This window comes from Mandrillus leucophaeus, unplaced genomic scaffold (assembly GCF_000951045.1).
Source record: "Mandrillus leucophaeus isolate KB7577 unplaced genomic scaffold, Mleu.le_1.0 Scaffold15, whole genome shotgun sequence".
NCBI lineage: Eukaryota > Metazoa > Chordata > Mammalia > Primates > Cercopithecidae > Mandrillus > Mandrillus leucophaeus.
The window spans coordinates 603,343-630,616 of NW_012101476.1; the positions used below are offsets into that span (position 1 = coordinate 603,343).

At 43.7% G+C, this 27,274-nt stretch overlaps 1 protein-coding gene across 16 annotated transcripts in view; it reads right to left on the bottom strand.

Moving 5' to 3' along the window:
- The window catches only part of KCNMA1 (potassium channel, calcium activated large conductance subfamily M alpha, member 1), a 770,521-nt gene that overhangs the window by 380,957 nt on the left and 362,290 nt on the right, over positions 1-27,274 (bottom strand). For all 16 annotated transcript variants that reach the window (XM_011974877.1, XM_011974876.1, XM_011974875.1 and 13 more), the window contains one exon: positions 7,085-7,146. In XM_011974877.1, coding sequence (XP_011830267.1) covers positions 7,085-7,146 — 62 coding nt within the window. The remainder of the gene's footprint in view (positions 1-7,084; positions 7,147-27,274) is intronic.

Genomic DNA, 27,274 nt, shown 5'->3' on the forward strand with positions numbered 1-27,274 from the left:
ATTTAGTAGAAATAACCCAGGAGATAAAGTAGAAAAGGACAGAGAAGAACTCTGTCTTCCAGCTCCAGCTCTGCCCCTGGCTGGTCAGATGACCTTGAGGAGGTCCCTCACCCTCATTCCTCAGGAAAGGATGCTGAGGCACAGGGAACGGTGGCACCAGTTGGGATCCAATGACTCTTTCACTCTAATACTATATTCTACAGTTGTCTTTTGTGGCAGACCTGAAAGGTTCAGCTCAGTCCTCCCGCCCTTTCCTAGCATAGGCCCTGATTTGCCCAGTGAAATGTCAAAGATAAGCAGTTCCCTTAATGCTTCTAGATGCCATTGCCTACGATGCCTAGGTTCTACTTGTGCAACGAGCAATAAGCAAGGAAGACAAGATTTCCTCACCAATGTGGAAGGGAGAAGGAGGAAGGGCGCTAATGCTTTCAACTTTGATGTAAATAAAACCAATCTGTTTGACAACCAAAGAACAGATCCTGTCCCCCGAATCTGCCCATATGGAGACAAGGACATATATAGAAGTTGACTGTGTTCCTTGGCATACTCTCTACCTGTCTTCTCTACCAGGCTTTCACTCGGTTCATGAACAAATGGCAATGTGGAAGATTAGATGAGCTAGGAAGACTGAGTTAGAGTTACTCTCATATCAGAGCACCAAGTGTTGCTATTAAAGGCTAAATTCTGAAGGGGGACAAGGACTTCCCATTGGAGTTATTTACAGCCTCTTTGCCCTGAAGGCATCTTGTCTTCCACCATCCCTCAGTGGGCTCGGCTCCTCCACCATCTGACATTCCATTCTTTCAACAGCTGCTGGCTCTCCTGTTGTGTTCCCTTCACAGATGTGCAGTGCCGTTCTGAACATCCTGCCCTTGAACTTTCCCCACCCATAATTTTCCAAACCAAAGCCTAGCAATAAAAATGTCAGTGAGGGATGGAGAAAATTGGGGGGAGTATTTTAAAAGGGAAAAAAAACAGGGAGACGCTTTGCACACACAGTGATTTGTGTTGACTTCTTCAACAAAGGTTAAACGTATGCCGTGACTTCTCAAAAAGGGCACGAAGGCAGAGAGCTGGATCTAATTTTCCAGAACACTACCTAGAAAGGCTGTGCTCCATAAAGGAACTGGTTACAGAGTAAGCTGGTGAGCTTCTTTCTGTATGTCATGAGCTGCCCACCTGGTCACGCTGCAGGATGAGGTGCACTGAAGGGGATAGTGAAAGCTGGAATGCATAGTCCTTTACAGTTTAAAATGCACTGCCACGAATGGGATGGGATCTGTGCTGGCCTCACAGCTCTTGCAGGCGCCTGTCTTGGGGCTGAGCACAGGAAAGGCAGTGGGTCTACACCTATGCCTAGTCAGTTTGAACAAGGCTGGAGAAGGAAGCCAGATACTTTATGTCATTTCAAAGAACTCCATCCTATGTGGCTTCTGTTCTTTGGGGCCAAATTTTCCTGAAGTCCATTAGTTTGATAATGCCAACTCTCTAGGCATATAGATATTGCACAACATAATGCAAAACTATAACCAATCAACTAATTCTGTAACTCTTTAAAAGAGACAAAAATGTATCTCATGGGGAAACAGCATTTCTCATATCTATTTCACTATGCCAAATCACAGGGACAGACTAGGTAAGGCTAGGAAGGCCAAAGAGTCTTTCTACTTGGAAAGACACTCCTAGGTGGTAGAAACTCATGAGGAACAATCAACTCTCCTTATTCTTTGTTCATTTGATCCTATTCCATTGCAAAATACTGCCACTCCACTGAGATAACAGAGAAGTCGGTCGCATTACGCCATTATTAGGAAGGACTGAATCAAGGCCCAAACAGACATCAGACAGCACCTGATCCAGGGCAGTGTCTTACGTGGAAGACCTGTGATAGGAGCCTCCTACATACCCACAACTGCACACTTGGTTCTCAGGGTGAGAAATGGAGAAAGGGAGAACAAAAGAGAAAACAAGACCAATGCATTGGCAGGATGAGGTGAGGCAACTTCCCTTTCTTGCAACATCTCATTAAACCCCATCAGTTACTTCCACAATCTGGAAATTTACTTCTTGACACTTAGAAGAGAGATGGCTTTAGAATGAGCCGTGCTGGAATCTAATCCTGGTTCTACTGCTTACTAGCTACATGGCTTGGGCTATGTCTGCAGCTTCAGCCTCCTCATCTGTAAAGTGGGAATAGTAATACCTACCCTAAGAAGTTGTTAGGGGAATTCAATGAGGTTGTATGTGCTATTTTTGGTAAAGTGCCTTGCTCTGTAGCTCACAGACAGCACACAATCAGTGAACATTAGTTCCCTCCAACAACTTGCCCTCACTTCCCTTTTGAAAGAGAATTTCTAGGCCAAGGGATGAGAGGCCAGGCTATGTGAAGACTGGAGTGAGAGAAACTACTGGGCGACTAACCAGTTCTGCTAAAGCTCTGGGCATCCCCAATACATCAACGGTGCCAGTTTTATTTTCAAAGACTATGAAAACAATCTGGTCAATTTCTATCACAATCTTAAAGATAGTTTTCCTTAACCATAAGCAATTTTACTGCCTGGAAAATACACAGCATTGTCACATTTGAAGGTGTTTCAAACTAATAAATGAAGACAAAATGAATAAATGGGTGAGTGGATGCAAAAGTAAAATTTTAAAAGACTAGGGAGAAGCCATTTTCCAAATGTAACCCCACTGTTGCCTTGGCAATTGGGCCCTTGGGTGAGATGCTCTACAAAATTTGTGCTGCTGTTCCCTCCTCCTTCCTAACGTCTATATCCCCAAAACAGCAGTGCTGATACCAGAAGCCAAGAGCAAAGACTGGCAAAATCAGCAAGCGCCCCCATTGTGTGCCGGCCATTTTGGAGCAGATAAAATCATTAAGGAAAAATTTCACAACGTATAACCTTTCAGCTTTACTCCGTGAACAGCAGGTAGCTTCCCTTTCAGAGACAAGAGCCTGCATTGAAGTCACCAGTGAGCAGGACTTGACCTTCATTTTCAGTATACGCAGCATTAAATATTCATAATCCACGTAACCGTAGCATAAGAAGTAGCAGCATTTAAACATGAATCAAAGGAATAAATATCTTCACACATGTGAGTCATCCTTTCCCAGAATGCCCCTGGTAAAAATGCAAATACCCAGAGCTCTGGGCCTCTGTCTCTTCCAACTTTCTTTTGAAATTCTGAAAGCAACAGAGACTGCTGCATTATGCAATCCATGAATCTCGCTCTCATGCTGACACTGGTGGGTCTTTGTTTTTTTCCCCTTATCTGTTAGATAAGAATTGCTGTTCTTGTGTCAAAGGGAGGAAATAGACAAGGACGGAAGCAGCAACGGTGACATTAGCACCCACAGGGTGTCTGCAGGCACTCTTGACTTGGTTGTACAATTTCTAAAAAATCTTTGCTTCACAAGGATCAGAATGTGTGGGAGAACAGGGTCGGCGTAGGTGGCAGGAGACATCAGAATTAGGAGCTAAAGTGACATGTGACATAAATTGGGCAGGAGTCCTTTTAAAAAGAATGAAAAAGAAAGGGAGCTTTTTGTACACAATCCACCTTGTATGGCTAATTGGAGCTTTGGGGAGATGGTGTGTGGAGGGCTCAATGCTTGTCTGTGCTTGTTAAGGCACTAACGTGATGTCTGACCAAAGACTTGGTCCAGAGACATCTTTGTCTGCTTGGGTGTTTCTAGAGAGTCTACTGCTGGGATTATAGAGCACAATTTTAATAAGGTTTAATGTAATTATCTTTGTTTTCAATTCCAGGAGCTCTGAGGACAATCTGTCTTAGCTAGATAGTAATCACTTGAGGCCACACAAATGAGTCTTCCCTCACAATCACTCTAGGATCATTAAGACCAGACCCAAAGAAAACGCCCTATGCTGGGATCTATCTTTGCCTAATGGCCAAAAATGAAAGTTGTGCAGCTGTCTTTGGAAGTGACTTATCCATCACCTCTGGGTAGTAAAAAGAGCTTTGAAAGGTTAAAAAGATCATAAACCCACCAATGATGACATTTCTCTGAGCTGTATTACTCATCTGCTAATGCACAGAAGTAAAATAACCACCTAGCCTGCTTGTCCACTTGCACAACTGGAGCTGACCTGCCTTGAGACATAGCTGGTCCAGCAGACCACGGGAGCCTGTTTTATACATTAATCGGCATTCCTCGCACTTTTCAAAGGGCTGGGTGCAGAGAGCCTGGAATCTTAGAGAGCCTGGAATCTCAAACTTGTGCTACAGGACAGTCCTCAGCATTCTGTAGGAGAGGGGCAGCTCTGGCTAAAATTCACTGAGACAAGCCATTTCACTCATGTCTGTTGGTTTAGATTCACTTGTGGGAAAGCCTATAGACCATCCCCTAGTTTATTTATCTGAAGGGTGTAAATACTAACTACAATTCATCTGGAGAATTCTGGGTGCTTTTTTTCCAGGGTGAAGATTTAATATAACTTCCACGAGAAGTTTAAAGCTGTCTTTCCAAAATATCCAGATGGCCAGCCAAACCACGAATGTGTAAAACTGGTAACAGTTTTGAATGAAAGGCATGGATTTTAAGAATGTACATTCTACTTTCTCACTTTATTTCCATTTGCATCCTATATGTGGATAGAATTTCATTTTTTTCTCATTCACTAAGCTCGATTATAGTTTTTTAATAGGTTTCACTGTGTTTTATTCTTGGAAATCTATGGACTTATCATAGAGATGGCTTTAGAGATTCTACACTAATTCTCCCCCAAACTTAAACTGAGCTTGCTTGCTGTCTTTCCCAAGGAAGATGGAAAACTCCCTTGTGCTGAATCCACTGATTGGGCCTGCCACCGGACAGAATCTTCAAATATGGTCTCAGAACCAAATGAAGTCATGAAAATGAAAAGTTTCTATATAAATAACCAGAAAGTCTTCTTATAAACAAAGCCTTGCTATGCCAAACCACATAGTTTAGCAACAGAGATGCCGGGATGAGGCTAGGACAGTCCTCAGGCAGAATGGGAATAGCCTTGTTTCTAACCTTATCGGCATTTTTGCCAGGAAAAGGTGAGGACAGGACTGAAGTTCCATCCTTGGGACAGACTATTTGCAAGTTCATAAAAGAAACCGGAATCAGACAGGCCTCCCAGTGCTGTCTTCCCCAAGGCCTAGAAGGATCATAATTAAAGCCAAAGGACATTGAGATGGTGTAGGACATTAGGGGAAGAGGGTGTGCATTGGGGAATTTCATTCCTCTTCATCTTCTCACATGGAAATGGAGAACACCAGGATCCACAGAACAAAAGACTGCCTCACAGTAGACTGTAAAAAAAGACACAATCCAAATCCATCTAAAGAGCATTTTATTTCTGAAAAATACAGAGGGACAAAAGGTTAAAAAAATAAAAAAACGAAAAGGGAAGGAAGGTGCTGGCTGAGGCATCTGGGCCTCTAACCCATCAACACACTCACCTCCACATTAGGGTTTTCTCTCTCTGGGGCACACAAGCTACAAGCCCAAACCTCTTTCCTGAGTCTCAGCATGGAAGTTGGCAGGGTCTACACCCCACGACACGTGAGAACACCCCTGGAGAGAGATTGGAGAAATAAGACCAGGGGCTTTAGAGGATCTTCAGTTCAATACAAATAGTGTCCAGAATCATTAAGAGTAAATATTAAAAAGGGGGCTTACCTTCAATGACATGCCAATGGGAGTCTTCCAAACTTAAACAAGCTCTTCTCTTTCTTGACTCGGGAGAGTTGATGGAGGGAGCATGTGGAATCTTGTCTCCCGACAGCATTGAAAGGACTCTCCATCTGAGATGGGTGAGGGCAGCCCAGCCTCGCACATGGGGGTGGGCTGAAGGCCCTCTGATAGGCTTAGACTTGGCTGATTCCCAGAGACAGGTTATTAAAGGAGATATTTTCTTTATTTTCCCTGACTGACATTTTGGCCTCTGCACCCAAATGCACAAAATCCTTGGCCGGCGACCAGATGGCTCTGAGAAATTCTGAGTTTAGCTGTGCATGAAATTACCACCATCCCAAGCCACAGGAAAGGAGCACTAAGCTCAGAATTCAGGCACATCAGAGTCTGAGCCAACAGGCACACCAGGGAGGTTTCCTAGTATCAAAGTCTAGTAGCCAACCATACCAGAGATAGAGTTAAAGTTCAAAACACTCACACAGTGGACACTAAGGGCAACAAGCTCAAGGCCACTGTCACCAGAGTGGCCAAGTTCACGCCACAACAGAAAATGAGTTAGACTCCAGCTCGTTTCCCTGATGCTGTCAACTTCATGATTGCAATGGTATAGGTGGAACAAATTATTTCCTCAGGATTGGCACCTGCAGGAATCAGGGCAGAACTGGCTGCAACGTTGCAGTTCTAGTCTGTGCCCTCTTCATCCTTCTGCAAGGTCTTTATCGTCTGTCACCCAGGCTCACCCTGGAGCACCAGTCCATTCAGCTGGCACCCAAGGAGTCTGCATGAGTGTCTACTCTAGACGTCCTCAAATGGTCACGGGCCTCCACCTCTGGGGGTCATCATGAACTCCTCCATCCATCTCCTTACCTTCACAAGTCAAGAAGCACCAGCATGCAATGCTTCAGCTGAATACCCGGTTGGCAGGTGAAAGGATAGCACCATGCTTTCTAAGCTGACCTCCAGTAAGATCAAAGCATTGGAAACCCAACTGAGAAAAGGATCCTACAACCATGGCAAGAATGGCTCAGACCCTCATCTGTGGGAAACTGTCACCCTCCCAGAAGTTGCAAATTCCCATCAAGTCATCTTACCCACTTGACATCTTCAATGCAAATACATCATCAAGAAACAGCTCTTTAAAAATAAGTAATACCCAGCAAGAAGACTCGACCTCAGATACCTCACCCTCCTATGCCAGCATACTTAAAGTAGCCTTCCTTCTCAGAACTTTCTTTCCCGTTTAGAAAATCAGCACAGTGTAGCCCTAGCTTCCTCCAAAATCTTCTGCACTTAGAAGGTCTGGCAAAGGTTGGTGTTAAGGTAAATAAATGGATCAACATAAAGGCTTATGATTTTTTATGAAACAAGGGCAAGAAAGTATATTTGAATACTCACTTTGACGAATCTATGAAGTATATTACAAGTGCACCGATGCTGAGAGCAAAGACTAAGACAACCTGCAAAAGAAGAGGAAAACGCCATCACTTCAGAGTTGGACCTCAGGATGTTTGGGTTTTTTGACACATGCAGAAGCAGCTTTGAAATATGGTGCCCATTGCTCTCGGTGACCTGCTTGGAAATCTCACCCCCATCCCCAGCCCCCCATTACTGCCTCACGGTTGGCTCCTCATATGGCAATGAGCAGCAACCTCGCTCCTTGCCAATAGGGGTCAGGGTAGCCTTTTATATCTCAGGGCACTGGGTTTTTATCTGGCCCTGTTATCTCAAAGTTCAGCTTCTATGCAATTGAAGTTGATAAACTTCAGTGGGAAAAGAGCAGGTGAAAATTTAAGGTGACACAATTTTTCATATTATATGTAGTCTAGGATCTGCAGGAACTCCAATAGAGGAATGTCAACTTTAACAGCTTCATTGAGGCATAATTTACATACCACAATATTCGCCCATTTAAAAAGTACAATTCATCAATGACTTTAGTAAATCTACTAAGTTATGCAACCATCACTGTAATCCAGTTTCAGAACACTTTCATTATCCCAGGAAGATCCCTCATGCCTGTTAAATCAATCCCCTTTCCCATCGCCGAGCCCCAGACCACATTAATCTACTTTCTGTCTCTACACAAGAGATACCAATTTGAAGAGCACAAATTTGCTCGTACAAATGTCCACGTGTGTATGTGTGTACATACATAAAGATATATTCACTGCATGTATGATCTATATGATTATAACACTTCTGAAATACTTAGGAGAACAGTTTAGGTTCAGGAAGTCAATTAGGCCATCCATTAGGCCAGTTATGTGACAATTCTTGTCCTACTTTACACTTTTCACTCAAAATTAATCTCCATGGATGGAAGACAGTTTTGGCATCTCCTTCAGTGGATACCTGTCATGCTAAGGTCCATCGAATGAATATGTAGCAGATTAGGCTGACACCGACACTTCTGTCCTCACTACACATCCTACTTTCTTTAATCTTTCACAGAGGAGACTATTAATGCAAATAAAGCATAGTGAGAAATAAAGAAGATGCTTTCAGCCAACAATTAAGCCCGAGAACAAAAAGTAAGCACCACCATTACACACAATGCCTGGCTGCTAGGTCAACCTTTCAGGTATGCTAATACTCTGAAGAGACTGCAGGTTGAAGGGCATTGGAAGTCAGTCTCCTCAGTGCCCACCTATTGACATCTCTCAGGCCTTGGCTGGTGGGTAGAGAGGAATCCCAGTTTATGTAAAGACTAAGTATGATCAAGCTCTGTGTGTGTGTTTGTGCCTGTGTATGAGAGACAGAATCTATCTCTCTTACACACACACACACGCACACACACACACCTGTATTTTGTATGTGTGCCAGAGCGGCTGACAGAAAATGAAGTCTGCATGAGATACTCATTTAAAGCACTGCAAAACTCCATGGAGCTCCTGGGGCAGAATGGTGGCTTGCACAGTCCAGAAAATGACCATTAAAAACAAATGGACACTGTAAAATGAATATGCAGTTTCATAGCAACTGATAAAATCTCCATATAAAGGGAGGTGCTAAAACAATACACCACTGAGGTTTATTTCATTCGGCCACTTTTTTAAAAAAACTAAAACATGCTCCAATTGAATGCTGCAGTCTATGAGTAATTATCATCTGCCCAGCACTAATCCCTCTTAGCTGCCTCACCTCAGCCCCTCCCTTCACACACATTCATTCATATGTTCCTTTCAAAGGTACACACAAAAACAAGCAAACAAAAACATGAGCAGGCCTCCGATTTTTCCTCTATTATCTAAAGAAGGCAGCAAAACAAAGAGCTTAAGATTAATTTTGATCTGTGCTGCTATTTCTGAGGCATAAGCAGTTAGATCCTGGCCCTGACCTCATTCTCAAAAAGCTGCAAAGAGAAGGGGTGTGGCCAGAACCCAGGAGAAGGGCCTCTTCTCCATTCATAAACAGCTGATTTAAGACTAATCCCTGTCCATTTGGCTCCCTGTGTGTGTATCTGTGAATGCTGAGCATCTGTCAGAGCTGGCTATATAGGCCTAGGCCACCCAAAGCCACTGTTGCAGAAAAGGATAGGAAACAAGTCCTTGCAAATGGCCTCTACATCATTCTGTAAGGAACTCGAAATCTAAGACCCCTGCAATGGCAACGTTGTCGCAGCATCCAGATGTCCAACATAGCTGATACTAACTTGCTCCAGCTGCCTCCACTTGCAGTCGGTGATGGGGACTAATGCGTTCCTTATTCAAGCAAACAAGCCAGTGACAGGAGGAAGGCAGGAATCTTGCTGCCCTCTGAAGATGAAAACTCAAATATCAGCATCTCTCTGATAGAGTAAGAGGGGGAAGAAATCCAGGAGGGAAATGAACTCCACAGCTCCCTGGCCCTGAAGATTCTGTTGAATGGATATGCGCTTGGGTCCACGTGTTCAGCTGGAAAGCCTCCTCTCAGTGAGATACAGGATAGGCAAAATGCCCCAAGATGTACCATAAAATGCTCCCTGGGGAGATGCTGTGCTTCCCAGTATTAAGGTAACTGTGCATGTAGTCTTGAAACTTGCTAAATGCCTCTTTATCATGTCAGGCTCGATCACATTGTCAGCCCAGATCCAGGTGCTGCAGAAAACACATCAACACTTCGGATGTGGCCATGAAAATAGAATCCCCATCAGAGACTTGTCTTCTCTAGGCCCCTAGCAAAGCCACCTTAGAAGTGTCAGTTTAGTCTCTCTTTCTCTATCTGTCTAACAAATCCTCATTGTCTGAGAACTCCAAGTTTGAAAACACAAAATGATTACATTTTAGTGTACATGGTAATGGTAATATTATAAAGCACCCCAAACAGTCATCTAAGTATTTAAGATATGCTATACATAAGGCCCAAGAATAACAGAAGATGGAAGGCCACTTGGAGTCATGAAATATACTCTTTCTTTTTTAGACAGAGTCTCGTTCTGTCGCCCAGGCTGGAGTGCAGTGGCGCAATCTCAATTCACTGCAACCTCTGCCTCCCAGGTTCAAGCAATTATCTTGCCTCAGCACCTCCCGAGTAGCTGGGACTACAGGCGCCTGCCACCATACCCAGCTAATTTTTTTGTATTTTTAGTAGAGAGGGGGATTCACCATGTTGGCCAGGCTGGTCTCAAACTCCTGACCTCAAGTGAGCCACCTGCCTCGGCCTCCCCAAGTGTTGGGATTACAGGCATGAGCCACTGCACCTGGCAAAATATACTCTTTTTTATAGAGTCGTTCTTACATAGATTAATCCCACGCTATTATGTAATTAGTGATAAATCATATAATACAGGTTTAGCCAATACAAAATGAACTATTGCCTAGATGGATCATTAGTAACTGGGTAAGGGTAGGAAAAGTAGGGCTCTTATCTCAATATCCTCTCCTTTCCCAAAATGTCCTTCTTTCTACATAGTAACACTACTCTAATACCTCTTCATGAAGGAGTGGGGCCATTGGGAATCCTTTTGCGAGCTTTTATAGTTTCAGGGACAAGGAGGACAGAAGCCCAAGGGACATGGTAAAATGAGGCCAAGGAAAGCACAGTACCCCAGAAAGCAAAGCATCCCTGCCCTACAGCAGCTAAGTCATAGAATAAGAAATAACCAAACATGTAACAAAGCATTGTCCCACAGAAGGGCTTGGGGGCAGCAGTCTGATACACAGATAATTTGAGCATTGCCTCTCAGGGTACTTCTGCTAACTTGCTTGAGAGCCTGTCCTGCTTGCTAAACGTGCCATAGTCTGAGCTCAACAAATCACCTCAGCCACCTTGGACAGTATGAATTGTCACCTTTTCAGATTTACTGAAAACACCCATATGCTGTGTGGTGATGTTGAGTACTTAGTGTGCCAGATTCCTAAAAACAAAAGCAATTTGATAAATGTCACTGAAACAATGGTGCTTTGAGTCATCTATTTTCAAAACTCCAAGATCAAACAAGACAGGTGTTTGCACAAAAGAATGCCAGGAACACACACAGACAGTGTATTTTTCTTTTTTTAAGGGCAGGGTGCAGTGGCTCATGCTTGTAATTCCAGCACTTTGGGAGGTCATGGCAAGCGGATCATTTGAGGCCAGGAGTTCTAGACCAGCCTAGCCAACACAGTGAAACCCTGGCTTTACCAAAAAATACAAAAAATTAGCATTTGTGGTGGTGCTCACCTGTAGTTGCAGCTACTTGGGAAGTTGAAGCAGGAGAGAATCACCTGAACCCTGGAGGCAGAGGTTGCAGTGAGCCAGGAGTGTGCCACTGCACTCCAGCCTGGACAACAGAGTGAGACTCTGTCTCCAAAAAAAAAAAAGGGGGGCCGGGCGCGGTGGCTCACACCTGTAATTGCAGCACTTTGGGAGGCCGAGGTGGGGGGATCACGAGGTCAGGAGTTTGAGACCAGCCTGGCCAACATGGTGAAACCCTGTCTCTACTGAAAGTATAAAAAGTTAGCCAGGCATGGTGGTGCTTGCCTGTATTCCCAGCTACTCAGGAGCCTGAGGCAGAAGAATCTCTTGAACCTGGGAGGCAGAGGTTGCAGTGAGCCGAGATTGTGCCACTGCACTCCAGCCTGGGCAACAGAGCGAGACTCTGTCTCCAAAAAAAGAAAGTCTGTCCCTAACACCTGATACAAAGAAGAAGCCTAGTGCACAATGGGGAGGAGAGAGGGAAAGTCCACAGCCATCTCACTAGATGAAAATCTCTGCGGGCCATGAAGATCTTTCAAATGTCTGACAAAGTTTATGAAAATTCATGAAAATGGAAAATAGTAAAGCCAAGCATAGACTATTCCCCCTCAGGTGATGGAGCACTTCAGGAAAAAGGCAGATTCGGTGATGTGAGTATAGAGGTGATTGAGTCAGGAAAGCTGGCTCTTAGAGACGTTTCCTGTTCTAGAACCTGGGCTGGAGTTGCTGCGATTAGGTCCATATGCTTTCAGCGAGTGTGTGAGGCATCATGGCCTTGGGAGGCAGATTCAGAGCCGAGGCTCACAAAGGTGGCTACCACCAGAATCCAGTCACCTGAGGAGTTTCCTTCCAAAGCAGAGATGCCCTCATCCCACCCGAGGACCAGCAAATCATGAGCTTGGGGAGGGGAAGTCTGGGCACCTCTTTTTAACAAGCTCCTCCAGTGAATCTGACATGTGACCAAGAATGGGAGTCACTGAATTAAAGCCATTAGGAGAAACCACTTAGCTCAAGTCAGAGATTAATTTACAAATGTCGCTTTAACAATTAGCCCATTAGAACATATGTATGAGGCCTGCAGGCTTAGAGAATCGTGCTAGGAGTACTAGAAAAAGTACAGAGAGGAGGATGAATTAATTCTCTCCTGAGCACGTTTTACACATTCTTCTCAGCTCACAGCAGAACAAATGACCCTAATTAATGATTCTGCATGTTTGATCAGGGTTTAGCTGCCTACTGACAGCAGAGACCCTTCTCAGAAAATGGACAATTCTCTATATATGATCCCAAAAGCATAGGACTTTTTAAATTGAAGTATATAATTTACATATAATAAAATCCACTATATTAAAAAATACAATTTGGGAGGCCAAGGCTAAAAGATAGCTTGAGCCCAGGAGTTCAAGACCAGTCTGGGCAACATAGAGAGACCCTATCTCTACAAAAAAACTTAAAAAAAATTATCCAGGCATGGTAGCACATGCCTATAATCCCAGCTCCTCCAGAGGGTGAGTCAGGAGGATCGCTTGAGCCTGGGAGGTTGAAGCTGCAGTTGAGCTGTGATCAAACCACTGCACTCCAACCTGGGTGACAAGGAAGACCCTGTCTCACACACACAAAAAAGAAACAAACAGAGGTGAGAACTCCCAAGGCAAAACAATCTGGAGACTTTTTTTTTTTTGAGAGAGAATATCATTCCAACATCTAAATTATAATGTTTTTGGCCTGGTGAATTTATTAATAACAATGCCAACAAACATTTATTGAACATCTATGCACAAGGGCCAGAGTGAGAGACAGAGAAATGCAAAACTAAAACAGTTAAGTCAGGCCTGGCCTTTGCCCTCCTGGAGCATGGGATCTAGAAGTTTAAATTACTCAGGAGTCCCTTCTGAATGTAAGAAGTACTACACATATCAATAGTTATCTCCAGGATGTCAAGGAAGGATCAGATTAGGCAGAGAAGCAGCACCAACCTCATTGCAGACTCCCAAAGTGGAAGGGGGAGAGAAAGGGAGAACTGGAAAACCAAGGAAGAAGGAAGAAGAATTTTTGACATTCCAAGTTCACCTGGCTGTCCTAGGAAAGGATAGACACCAGTGATATGGTTTGACTGTGTCGCCACCCAAATCTCATCGTGAATTGTAGCTCTCACAATTCCCATGTGTTGTGTCAGGAACCCGGTGGGAGGTAATTGAATCATGGGGGCGGGTCTTTCCCCTGCTGTTCTTGTGATAGTGAATAAGTCTCACAAGATCAGATGGTTTTATAAAGGGGTGTTTCCCTGCACAAGCTCTCTCTCTTCCCTCCCGCCATGTAAGATGTGAGTTGCTCCTCCTTGCCTTCCACCATGATTGTTAGGCCTCCCCAGCCACGTGGAACTGTGAGTTCATTAAACCTCTTTTTCTTTATAAATTACACAGTATTGGGTATGTCTTTATCAGCAGTGTGAAAATGGACTAATACAACCAGGCACACAGGATGAGTGATGTGGGGAAGGAAGAGCACAGGACACAGAAGACCTGGGTGTGAATCTCCACTCTGCCCCTATAAGCAATATGCTCTTAAGCACATCACTTAATCTCTCTGGGACTCAGTTTCCCAATCTGTGAAATAAGAAGATCGAAACAGATGATTATGACATGGGACCTTGGTAGAAACTAAAAACTTTTGGCTTGAAAAGGTAGCCCTCACTTACGCTAACTGTAAACCATGTATGTGTAAGTCTGATTGAACATGCTGACAATATGCCTGTCCCTAAATCTGTATGCAAGAGGCTTGTTTCATAAGATCACAAGAGTAAACTCCATGGACACTCAGATTCATAGTTTGTGTTTCCAGAAGCACAATCAATTGCTCATGCAGAATGTCATCCCACAAAACTAACACAAGACATAGAAGGGCCGTAGATTAGCTCTCTCCTGAGTCTGGGTCTTAGCTCTGCCATCACTACAGAAAACTGAGTGGTGGTCTGACCCATCCCCTCCCTCTCCTTGCCTCTGTGAGCTTTGAAAAGCCCATGCTTTTGCAGGCTTTACCCCTCCAGAAACTCAGACTGAGTATCAGTGTTTTCCTAAGGGAAAAAGAAAAGGATTTTTTCTCTTTACAGTTTAGCAAGTATAGTTTATATGTTCTTGTCATTCCTAAGTCATGAATGGTTCTCTTTAGAAGAAGATATAGGCGAGGTACGGTGGCTCATGCCTGTAATCCCAACACTTTGGGAGGCTGAGGTGGGTGGATCACTTGAGGTCAGGAGTTCAAGACCAGCCTGGCCAATATGGTGAAACCCCATCTCTACTAAAAATACAAAAATTAGCTGAGTGTGGTGGCATGTGCCTGTAATCCCAGCTACTCAGGAGACTGAGGCAGGAGAATTGCTTGAACCTAGGAAGCAGAGGTTTCAGCAAGCCGAGATAATGCCACTGCACTCCAGCCTGGGCAACAGAGCAAGACTCGGTCTCAAAAAAAAAAAAAATATATATATATATATATATATATAAAATCTTGCCACCATAAAAGGATTTTTGTTATTATACATTAAAAAATATCTGGAATATTTCTGCAGAGCCATTTAATCATCCATAGGTCCCCTAAGTTCCCAAGCTAGCATTCTGAAATATCACATTTGACTTATGGAAGAACATGCACAAAAATGCTGTAAATTGATTCTCTGGAAACCAAGACTCCAAACAACAGATTAAGTAGAGATGTATTCAAGATGAAAGAAAGGAAGAAGAAAGAGGGGCTTTATAGTTGGTATTTGGGATTATAGCATTAAAATAAAATGCATGGGATTGCCAGATAAGAGTTAAACTGCTTTGTTCACATGTAAGGAAGCCTAGCAAAAATCTCTATGATTTTACAGGCATTAGGATCTGGTGCTTTCAAAAATGCAATACTATGAAGCCATATTCAGTGTGCAATGGACTGAATTCTTAGGACACACATGCAAATTGGAGAGAATCCCTCCTTAAATCACCTCAAATGTCTTCCATAGCTTTTGGTATGAAGAAAAAAAAAAAAAATCCCTGACAGAGTCCACAAGGCCTTGCAAACTCTGACCTTTTCCTCCTCTCTGACTTTATTTCACATGCTTCCACATCTAGACTCCAGGAACCTAACTTGCAGTTCTTTCTCATTCACCATTTGACGCCTCCCACCCCAACTACCACAGAGTCTTTGCACAAGCACTTCCCTCCTCCTAGAAGCCTCACCTGCTCGCATGAGATGCCCATCCTTCAGAAATCAGCTCTGCTGTCACTTCCCTGCCTATAGGTATAGTCTGTTTTGTGTAGCAGTTAGCAAAGCAGCAATTTTACATGTCTTTGTGCAATCATTTTGATCAATTGCTCTGCTCTTTCCTTTGCTGGATGGCAAGTTCTGTGAAGGCCGGGTGTGTGTCCATTTTTAGTTATCACTACATTCCAAGAAACTAGCAAAGTGTCTCAGTATTTGTTAAATAAATAAATATGTGGAGAAAAGGCTGCAGAATTAGTTTGAAGACACAGTATAGAGGAAACAAAAGAGAGGTGGGAGAACATGGATTACCCTCATTGAGTAAGACTCTGAAGTTTATAACCCGGAATAAAGGCGAGATGCAGTTCCAGGTGATGGCAGGATCTCCAGGATCCCTGGTGAAAGTGGAGCAGGAAGAAGAGCACCGTGGTGGTCAAGGTCGAGGGTCTGAGACACACACAGAGATAGCAAGGACAGTCCTACACACAGACTCGAAGGGGATGGCGGGAGCTGAGGTTGAGAACAGAAGAGGACAGAGCCATCGCTGTATAGGGGGAGGGACCTGGACCTAGGTGGGTGACAGCATCAGAAGGACAGACAGAGGAAGGATTTGGTCAGACAGCAGAAGCCTGGAGAAAACACATTTCTACAAGAACAGAAGGGCAATGGAGGGCCAGAGTGTCCAGCACTCCTGGGTTATAAAGATGGCCGGGCACGGTGGCTCACGTCTGTAATCCCAGCACTTTGGGAGGTGGAGGCAGGTGGCTCACCTGAGGTCAGGAGTTCAAGACCAGCCTGGGCAACATGGTGAAAACCTATCTCTACTAAAAGTACAAAAATTAGCTGGGCGTGGTGCTGTGCACCTCTATTCCCAGCTACTGGGGAAGCTGAGGCATGAGAATCGCTTGAATCCCGGTGGTGGAGGTTGCAGTGAGCTGAGATCGTACCACTGCACTCCAGCCTGGGCAACAGTAAGACTCCATCTCAAAACAAAACAAAACAAAACAAACAAACAAACAAAACAGAAACAGCAACATTGAGAGAGAGGTGAGGGAAACAACTATGTCTTTAGGAAAAACAGATTCAACTGAGGTGGCAGATGTGGGGAGCATTACGTGAAGAAGTAGAGAATTCAGATTTGAATCAGGACTAGGAATCTGTGAAAACAGATATCATGAGAAAGTGAGATGGAGAAGCATAAAATAATGGAAATGCCAATGTACCAATAATAAGTGAAGATATTTGTGTGTATTTGTATGCACACAGACAAACACGCTGCAAGGGGCACAGAGACAAACCGTGATTCCTCTCATCACAAAGACCGGGTCTGTATCAGTATTTATTAACCACCTGCGGGTCTCTATCAGTATTTATTCACCACCTGCATGCCCCCCAGCAGTTTGTCTCTGTTCATTTTCAAATTAGGTCACTTCAAAATGACTATAAATACATACGAAGCCCTGGAAAAAAAGAGGGCTCCCTCTTACTATAAGTTTACTATAAATCATGCATCCATCAGTATATAGACAAAGTTAACTGCAGTCATGGACTTTTTTTGAGAGGGCAGAAGAAAATTTGACTCACGCAGATAGACACAGAGTGTCTGAATTCTCATTTTTTAATGCTCCCCAAAGAAGAATCTGAGACACGATTACTACAAGCCAATTGCCCAATCTCTTCCCTTCTGAGGGCTTCCTGTGACGTAACTATAGGGCCAGAGTCATGTGAACTTCCGCAGTTTTGTGTTCCCCAAACATTGAAGGAGTGTTTTCCTGCATCCTGGATTTTGTTGATGATGCTCATCTCATTTTGCCCATATTGAAAATACAGAAAAGTTCAATATGTTCCTCGCAGGGCTTAATTTATTATAACTGAAATGAGGGAAAGCAATTGTAACAGGAAGTCAGAAAACTTTCCCTAAAACCGTGTCCTTCCTGCAAGTCGAGGTTTAATGACACTGAAGTCTTACATCATTGCATCATAAAATTAAAAGGTTGCTTTTTGCATAACTTTACCACTGACATTAAAAGCAATGCACTGGCAAGCATGATAAAAATCTTCCATTTGAGGTCTAAAGTTTGAAAGACCTTTCCTGTCCAATTATTGAAAACCTAGGGGAAGAAGTTCCATCTGCTGGTGGAGCGCTCAAGTTTGCAGCTAATGAGCTTTTTAAGAAATTGTCTGGCTTAAGTGCATGTGAGTTTGGCCAACTGGATTTTTAATTTAATTAGGTTTATGAGATGAGAAATCTTTTGTAGCATAGTCAGGTCAGAAGTTGCCACTCACTGTCACTAAGGTCTAAATTTGTGGCTATCTTTGCCCTACTTCTCAAACCCTGCCAGTTCTGAAATTATATTAAAGGCAAAACTGGAATTTAAAGCTGGGACTCAAATAAATACTTATATGCCCATGTCTGTAGCAGCCAAAAGGTAGAAGCAACCCAAAGTGTGCACGGACAGATGAATGGATAAACAAAATGTGGTCTCTCCATACAATGGAATGTTATTCAGTGTTAATAAAGAAGGAAATTCTGGTCCATGCTACAACATGAATGAACCTTGACATTATGCTAAGTGAAATAAGCTATACACAAAAGGACAAATATTGTGTGAATCTACCTATAGGAGGTACCTAGAGTAGTCACATTCATTGAGACAGGAAGTAGAATGATGGTTCCTTGGAAGTGGGGGAGAGGGAGAAGTGGGGAATTATTGTTTAATGGGTACAGAGTCTCTGTGTTGTAAGATGAAAGAGTTCTGGATATGGATGGTGATATGGTTTGGATGTTTATCCTTTTCCAAATATCCTGTTGAAACATGACCCCCAGTGTTGGAGGTGAGGCCTGGGAGGAGGTGTTTGGGTCATAGAGGGGGTTCCCTCATGAATGGCTTGGTGTCCTTCCAGTGGTAATGAGTTAGTGAGAGATACAATTGTTTAAAAGAGTCTGGGACCTCCCCACTTCTTTCTTGTCCCCTTGCCCCTGCTCCCTCTCTTGCCATATGAAACACCAGCTCCCCCTTTGCCTTTCACCATGATTGTAAGCTTCCTGAAGTCCTCACCAGAAGCCAAGCAGATGTGGGTGCCATGCTTGTACAGTCTGCAGAACCATGAGCCAAGATAAACCTCTTTTCTCTATAAATTACCCATCTTCAGATATTCCTTTATGACAATGCAAATAACTAGCACAGACGGTGATGATCATTGCACAACAACGTGAATGTAGTAAATGCCACTGAATCGTACCCTTACAAATGGCTGAAATGGTAAATCTTAAGTCTATTTTACTGCAATTTACAAAACGGAAGAAAAATTCTGAGAACCCACAAGTAGAATTCAGAAGCATATATACATTTAAAAACTCAAACATCATAACCCTCCCACAGGAATACCGACATCTCTCAATTCAATGGCAGTGGGTATCTCCAAGAAATTTGTGTTACATGCAAGTGACCCTTGCCTCTCTAGAGCATTGATCTTACCCGCTAGGAAGCTGGAATTTCTCCTTTCATTTCCAGAATCGATCCCCACGTAGCCACAGAGATGTTATGTGTGTCCCGCCTTTCCCTTGCACTGCACTCTAGCCTACAAACGATGCCCAAAGCTGGCTATGAATTTCTTAGATACCTCATTTTGTCTTTCGGGAACTGTAGCTAAAGTCCAAGATATAATTAGGAACTTTAAAAGAGTATTCCCTTGATCCTATAACCACTTTACAAACACTCAACAACTTCCTCTGGAAGATAATGAAATAGATAGAGGGCATCTGGTCTCTAAGTCTAAATCTCAAGGCCAAGCTTGGTCATAGCTCCTCAGTGGGTTAATGGAACATTGAAAGCACCCCTAGAAATAGCATAAAATTTTCATCTTCTACAGCAAGGATTTTGGACCAAGGTCTTGCTTTGTAAAAGGCTTATCAGTGCATCCCAGAAAGTAATGCCATCTAAGCCCCATAGTGTCAAGGGAGTTGGCCAAAATTACTAAATAACCATTCAGCTGACAATATGACACCAACATCGACTGCGCAGGTGCATGCTCACATTCCTGGCACCAAACATGTCACACTCCATTTTCTCCACTGCAGAGTTGAATCTGACCATAACAATGGACTGGGCTTGCTAAGAATGATACTAGCATGCCTCTTTGTTAAGACTTGCAGTGGGCTGAAATCCAGGTCTCCAGAGAGAAAGCCCTAACCCGTCTACTTCTGACATCTCTCCTTCCTGCCCTCGCCTCAGAAAAAAATGGTATTTTTGTATTTACAATTGAATTCTTACAAACTACCCTTCCTGAATGAAGTAGAAAGTTTCACAAGATAGCATCCCTCATGCTCAGTAAATTGCCAGTCCTACAGTCTGGAAAATTGGAAGGCAGTGTCAGTAGCATAAACCTCAGCACGTGTATTCACGTGAGTTTTGGAAGCCTGGCCCACAGCCCCTGATTTCACCTTGCTTCGTACAATGGTCTCACCATTCTCCTTCTCACCCAGTGAGGACTGGGTGATAATAATGCCTATGTGCCCTCTCCAGCACAGGGGACCTGGAACTCTGGGTCACTGGAGATAAACAGTCAGAAAACCATGTACTCCACATGTGTGGGGCATTTGTTTGAGGGTGGGGGGATGTGAATGTGGTCAGTTAACCCAAGCTTTCCTTCCTCCTTCAGCCTCACACTTTTGCAAACAAAAGAGAAGAAATGGAGTCTGTCTGTGGAATTCACTTGTTATCTTCTCAAGGTCATTTTTTAAAAGGAAGAGCATGTGTATGATGTTTGAGTATGCTTCATACTTCAGCAGACCAGGCACACCAGCTACACGGTGAAAGAACTGGCAAGACAAGGGCCAGAAAATGCATGAAGATCTTATTGCACAGTTTTAAGAGCTTTGACATAGTTATCAGGAAGAAATCAGAATTGAGGTGCGCTTCCTTAAGCTTATTGCATGGTTTTTCCATGTGTCAAATTTATCTGTGAGGAGAACCTTCATCCTTTCAGGGCTTAGGGACTCTTGTTGTCATAACCTGCCTGCCTATTTCAGTGTATCCCCAGCCGGATCACCAAATTCCATCCCTCATCCACTCCATTAGAAGATCTTTATGTGCTAGAATAAATTTCTCTGAACCTCCCACACCAGCCTACAAGTCATTCATTCATTCATTCATTCATTCATTCATTCATTCAGTGCACACAGTTGCTGAGTATCCACTATAGGTTCAGAGTTGACCTGGCAGGGGACACGAAACTGAAGAAGAATGCCTTGTTTTACGGAACTTGAACTGGAATTTTCATTCTTGGGCAAAGCAGGATGCCAGAAGCCAGATGATGTTCATAGCATCAAAAGACTCTTTTTTTTTTTTTTTTTTTCTGAGACAGAGTCTCACTCTATTGCCCAGGCTGGAGTGCAGTGGCACAATCTCATCTCACTGCAACTTCTGCCTCCCAGGTTCAAGTGATTCTCCTGTCTCAGCCTCCCAAGTACCTGGGATTACAGATGTGCACCACCATGCCAAGCTAAGTTTTGTATTTTAAGTAGAGACAGGGTTTCACTATGTTGGCCAGGCTGGTCTCAAACTCCTGACCTCAAATGATCCACCTGCCTCAGCCTCCCAAAGTGCTGGGATTACAGGCATGAGCCACTGCACCCTGCCAGAATGTGCGTTTCTAACAAGTTCCAGGTGGTGCCGATGCTGCTGGTTCAGAGACCACATTTTGAGAATCACTGCTTTTAACCTTGTTTATAAAAAGTAAAAAGTTTATTCTTTCAAGATGTTCTTTTTCTTTGAACATGGCTGTAAAAACATTTTAAACTGTTTAGGTTTAGGCATGTGCCATTTGGACAAAATTTCTTTAATATATCTTTAAAAATATACTTTGAAGGTTTCCAAAGGGGAGAAAACTGGCTGGAACTCAAAATCATTTTCAGAGTCTAGTTCGATGGGCTGGACAATGCCAGCAAGGTGTTTGGTTTGTAATTAAAGTTGAAATATCGTCTCCATTGAAAGGTACCTCATGAATTTAACCATGATGCATGGCTGAAAAAAAAAAAAAACACAAAAACAAAAAACCACTTAAAATCCTTACTTCAAATACATAGGCTTAGGCTGGGCACTGTGCCTCATGCCTGTAATCCCAGCACTTTGGGAGGCTGAGATGGGCAGTTCACTTGAGCTCAGGAGTTCAAGTGAACTGGGCAACATGGTGAAATCCCGTTTCTATAAAAAATACAAAAGTTAGCCAGGTGCAGTGGTGTGTGCCTGTAATCCCTGCTATTCAGGAGGCTGAAGCAAGAGAATTGCTCGAACCTGGGAGGCGGAAGTTGCAGTTAGCTGAGATGGCACCACTGCACTCCAGCCTGGGCAATGGGAGTGAAACCCTGTAAACAAACAAACAAACAAACAAACAACTCATAGGCTTAGGTTTCTGAAAACATGCTTTCACCCAGAACCATAAAACTTGTAAAGGTGTGGTGAGGAGGTTTTGGATTCCAAAGAAAGCATTCAGAAATCACCACAAATGAAAAATAGGAGTTCATCAATATACTGTTTCCTTTATCATTAGAAAGAAACAGTGCTAAAAAAGAAGAATGTCCACGACTTCCAAAAACAAAGGAACCAAGGGTCATGACTCTGTCTGTTTTTCCCAGCCATATCTAAGACTTGGGGAGGAGAGAACAGTTCCCTTTGTCCAGGTTCTGCCCACTGCAAGAACTGTTTGGCAATAATATGACTTCTCTTGTGTGCTCTGTGCCAGTCAAACTTCATAAGAATGCTGGTCAGCTTGGCGCGTCCTCTCCAGCATCACCTATGTTTGTCACTTGAAGTTACCATGCTAGACTTTATTTTAAATGACATTTCAAGTGCATAGGGTGGTTGAGTAGGTTTAAGTCTTGGTTGTTTCTTTTTTCTTTTCTTTTCTTTTCTTTCCTTTTCTTTTCTTTTCTTCTCTTCTATTGAATAATCAATCCATTCAGGCCCAGAAAGGTCAGCTCTTAGCCTTCCCTAATTACCCTGAATCTGCTACTCCATGCAAGGGACCTCTTGAAAGACCCTGAGGATGCTTTAAACAAAGCACTTCTTACTCTTTATTGTAGTCGTAAGTTTTCTTCCGAGTCTCTTGTCTGTGATCTCCTTCTTGAGGATGGAAAGGGTATCAATCATGGCTGTGGCCCCACCATTCACTCGTTCATTTATTCAATCAATGTATATTTATTAAATGACTGCTGTATACCAAGCTTTGTACTAGACCTGAATATATAGCAGAGGACCAAAGAACCACAGCCCTTGCCCTCATGAATCTTACAGTCTGAAGCAGGGACAGACACTCAACAAATGACCCCACTAGTGAGTAAAAATTATACATGAACAGGAGGACTCTGCAGAGAATGGGCAATGAGCTTTGCAGGCGGTGGAGTCTAGGGGTGTTCCATGGAAGGAGGATGAGAAGGAGTGAAGAACATGAAGACTAACATTGCTCTCAGAGAACCCAGTGCATTTAAAGCTCCTTAATGCTTCCCCCATGGATGCTTGTTGAGTGACTGGATGGACCTAGGCAGTGTTTTGCACTCAACATGACAGACTGGGGAGGAGCTCTGTGTGGAGCAATTGATGAAGTCCCACTAAATTCAACTGAGGGAGGACCCACTGTCTTCAAAAAGGAAGAGGCATCTCCATTCTAAAGGTGGAGCAACTGAGGCCCAGAGAGCTTAAATGCCCTCTATAAGAGGCAGAGCTTAGTCTCAAATCCAAGTCTGACCCCCTGCCTTTGTTCTTTTAATCCATGACCCTAAAGCTCCTTCCTGAATTGGTGGGTATAAGGCCTCCTGTCTCTCAGAAACTTCTTCTCCACTTTCCCTTGTGAAACTCTGTTTCATGTCATCAGCTTTCCCGAGTTATTTGGTGAAAGAGCATCCAAGACAGGAAGATTTTTCATGGATCGCTGTGATGGCTGTGCCCTCCAAAAATGGGTTCAGAAAGGGTAAGCATTGGCCCCACTCATTTTCCCAAACCATAGCAACCCTCTCTTTCTCTCCAAGAAAATTTTAAGTTGCCTGCATCACTGTACATATTATTAGCATATTTTCCAATCTCATATCAGAAAAGTTTTCTAATGAGTCCCAATCTAATGTGACAATCATCCAACAATAGAACGGCTGCTGCATGTGGCACTGAGCTTTCAGTCCCTGGGGACATTTAAGTTGACACAGGAGATCACCTGCCAAGAATACCATAAAAGGAATTCCCTGTTCTATCAGAATGCTCACTGATTTCTGATGGCATTTTAATAAGCCAAGAATAGACACTTCTTGACAGTAGACCGTGCCAAGTGAATATGCCTAAGGAGACTCTACTTCCCAGTTTGCTTGATGTCCTGGAATAATTATTAAGAGCACCTCCTTTTCATTCTCAAAAGTGCTCTGAGTAGATGCCAGAGAATATGGTCATCCAGTTTAAGTTGCACTTGGACCCTTGGAGAGAGGCTAATACATCCTGACACACTGGCTGCCAAACATCCGGGCGAAGATGGGGAAGCACAGTTGAGAATCTGCAGTGCTCCTGTAGCCACTCTAGGAGAGTTTCTAGTTCTCTGTTTAATAACCTGATATATCTGATATACCAGCAGGTGAATGACAATGTCTAAAGCCTCCATAGTTCCATGCCTACACACAGGCACATACATACTAAAACACACACACACACACACACACACACACACACAGACACACACAGACACACACAGACACTCACGCTGTTCGCATAGTATAGGAGATTCTCCGAGAGAAGCCGGTAGCCTTTCCATGCTGATGAATGAGTGTTGTTTTTTTAAGGCCTTGTCTGGAACTGAACATGATTAATAAATTGCTGGAGATGATGAGGACTGATCTACTGTGACTGAGTTACTGAAGGCTGACAAGGACGAAAATGGGGATCTCTAGATTTCAGATCAAAAGCAGTCCATAAAACCCAGCCACGGGAAGTGGCATCCGCAGGCTTCTCAAGATCGCTTCCTGGTGAAAAGAGTAAACCAGCCTCTGATCCCACACTGAACTCTAACTCACGTGGGATTCGAGTGTGTCATATGCTCTCTGTACCTCAAATAATAAAGCAGGGAGTAGTGGGAGCCCATCGCTTATGGCTACTTTTCTAAGGAAAACCTTAGACCATGCAGGATGGGCTGGCTCAATTTTGGCAGAGAGGGTGGCTCTGCACTGCTACCTGAGTACGCACAGTAATTTAATGAATACATGCCTCAGTAGTGACTGAACAAAAGCAGTCTCCAGGAGACACTGCACCAATGCAAAGAAACACAATCCAACCATCTCATGGCTGAAGTCCCAGCAGTCTCCAGCCTGGGACCAAAGGAGGCCTGGCCAAGCCTTGATATAAGCTGTTTTCCCACTGCACAAGGGCAGAGTCCTCATCCTGGATGACTAAGTGAAACACTGCCCCAGTTCTGGCTTGAGGAGTTGGTGGTCACTCCTTGTCATCACTTCAGGGGCTTCTAGAAGACCTCCTTTCTCCTAAAAGCGTTCCCTATCTAAGAGCCTGAAATTTCACCATTAGAGATTACTTCCTTTCAATTTTACCTTAACTCTCTTGGCCTTCTTAAAAAGCACAAGAAATAAGAAGCAAATCCATACTGAGTTGCTAATGATTTCACAGGGTGATGTTGAAATGGCAGCCTACTGAATATCCACTTGGGCTGTAGGTTACAAGTGCATTTCCAAACATTCTGATTCCAAAGGTCTGATGAACAGCTTAGAACTCTGCATTTTCAACAGGCATCCTGCACCCCCATCCACTGTAATTCTGAAGCACTTTGGGAAAGTTCATTTCAATACATCATATCCTCTCAGGGAAAGATAGCTTCAGAGTTTTTAAAACCTTGGTTGTAAGGTTACACCCCAGAGCGATTACATCAGCATCTCTGTGGGGAAGACCAGGCATCAGTATTTTTCTGATGTATTAGAAAAATAAAGCTCTCCAAGTAATTCCAGTGTGCAGTCAGGGCTGGGGTCACCTGAACAGCCAATGGGTGAGATCTTAATGCTAACACAGCAGAGCAAAGTGGAACATGTGACCATCTCCAGGGGCCTGGGCTGCCTGGGACTCAGGTCTCTGCACTGGCAAAGTGGTCAGCTACCTGGTCTTCAACGTCTCCACTTGAGTGACCCTGGAGGAGTCTTCAGTTGACTTAGTTATGGAGGAGCCCCATCTCCCTTATACGAACCCACACCCCTCCTTGAAACCACGGTGACAGGGAAGCTGCCCCAAGCTGTACCTCTGAGGAGACACAGACAAGTGGAGGCTGGGACAGAGCTGGAGCCAGACAATGGTTGGCCATTTGCTGCCACTTGGATTTCAGTAGCCCGAGTCACTTTGGCAGACTGTTCCCTGGCTCTGCAGGCTCCCTCAAGCAAGCACAGCCCTCTCACCTCCTTCTTTTGGGCACCTCTGGGACCAGGTGCAGGATTTGACCCCTCAAGCATCGTGCTGGATAGACAGCTGCTTCTTGCCAGTGGCAATGCAGGCCTCGTTCCTTGCAGGAAACAGGCAAGGGCAGAAGGCAGAAGTCGCATATGGTTGAGAGACTCCCCAACTCCAGCCAAATCCACACCATTTTGAGCAAAATGGGGGTCGTGTTCATGTATGAGTTCCCACCAACCTCTATCCATGTGGCAATTCCATCTGCAAAACCCAAGTAACAGTGGTGCATGTTAGTCCCAGGAACTGGAAACTGGAGTGAGCTCAGCAAGAGCCCAGAAGTCCAGGAGAACTGGTGCTTAGGATGATGGCTCAATATCCACCCAAAACACAGCAGTTACTTCCTCTTTGTTCAAGCACTCCTTCTTTCTTCTCTCTCTCTCTTTCTCTCTCTCTCTCTCTTTTTTTTTTTTTTTTTTTTGACAGAGTCTTACTCTGTTGCCCAGGCTGGAGTGCAGTAGTGCGATCTCAGCTCACTGCAACCGCCACCTCCCACGTTCAAGCAATTCTCATGCCTCAGCCACTCGAGTAGCTGGGACTATAGGCGCACACCACCATGCCTAGCTAATTTTTTTTTTAGTAGAGTTGGGGTTTCACTAAATGATCTGCCTGCCTCGGCCTCCCAAAGTGGTGGGATTACAGGCATTGAGGCACCGTGCCTGACCCTCTTTTTAGAGGCTTGAGGGTAAACTTCATCCCAGCACCCTCTAATAGAAATGTTCAAAGATTCAAGCCATATTTATAATTTTAAATGTCCCAGTTAGCCACATTTCAAAAAAAGAAACATGTAATATTCATGTGTAAAATGTTTCGTATTTAGCCCAATATATCCAGAATATTTTTACTTCAACATATCATTAATATTAAAAATTCCTAAAGAGATACCAGAAATAATTCATGCACCCGACACCCCCACTAACATATAACAATGTTTCGTGTGTTGCAACAATTGTTGCAGCTTGTGAAAATTAGTCCTACCAAAACAACAAGTATTATTTAACAGACAAATAGTTTATATTCCTTCGGTTTTTAGTTTTATATTTATGTTAATTAGTTAAACACAAATTGAAAGCTCAGTTCCTTGGTTGCACTGGCTACACTGAAGTGCTCAATGGGCACATGTTGCAAGTGGGTACCATACTGGGCAGACCGAGAATGTTTCCATCAGGGTGGAACGTCCTTAGACCCCTTAAGCAATTAGAAAAGATCCCAATTCAGC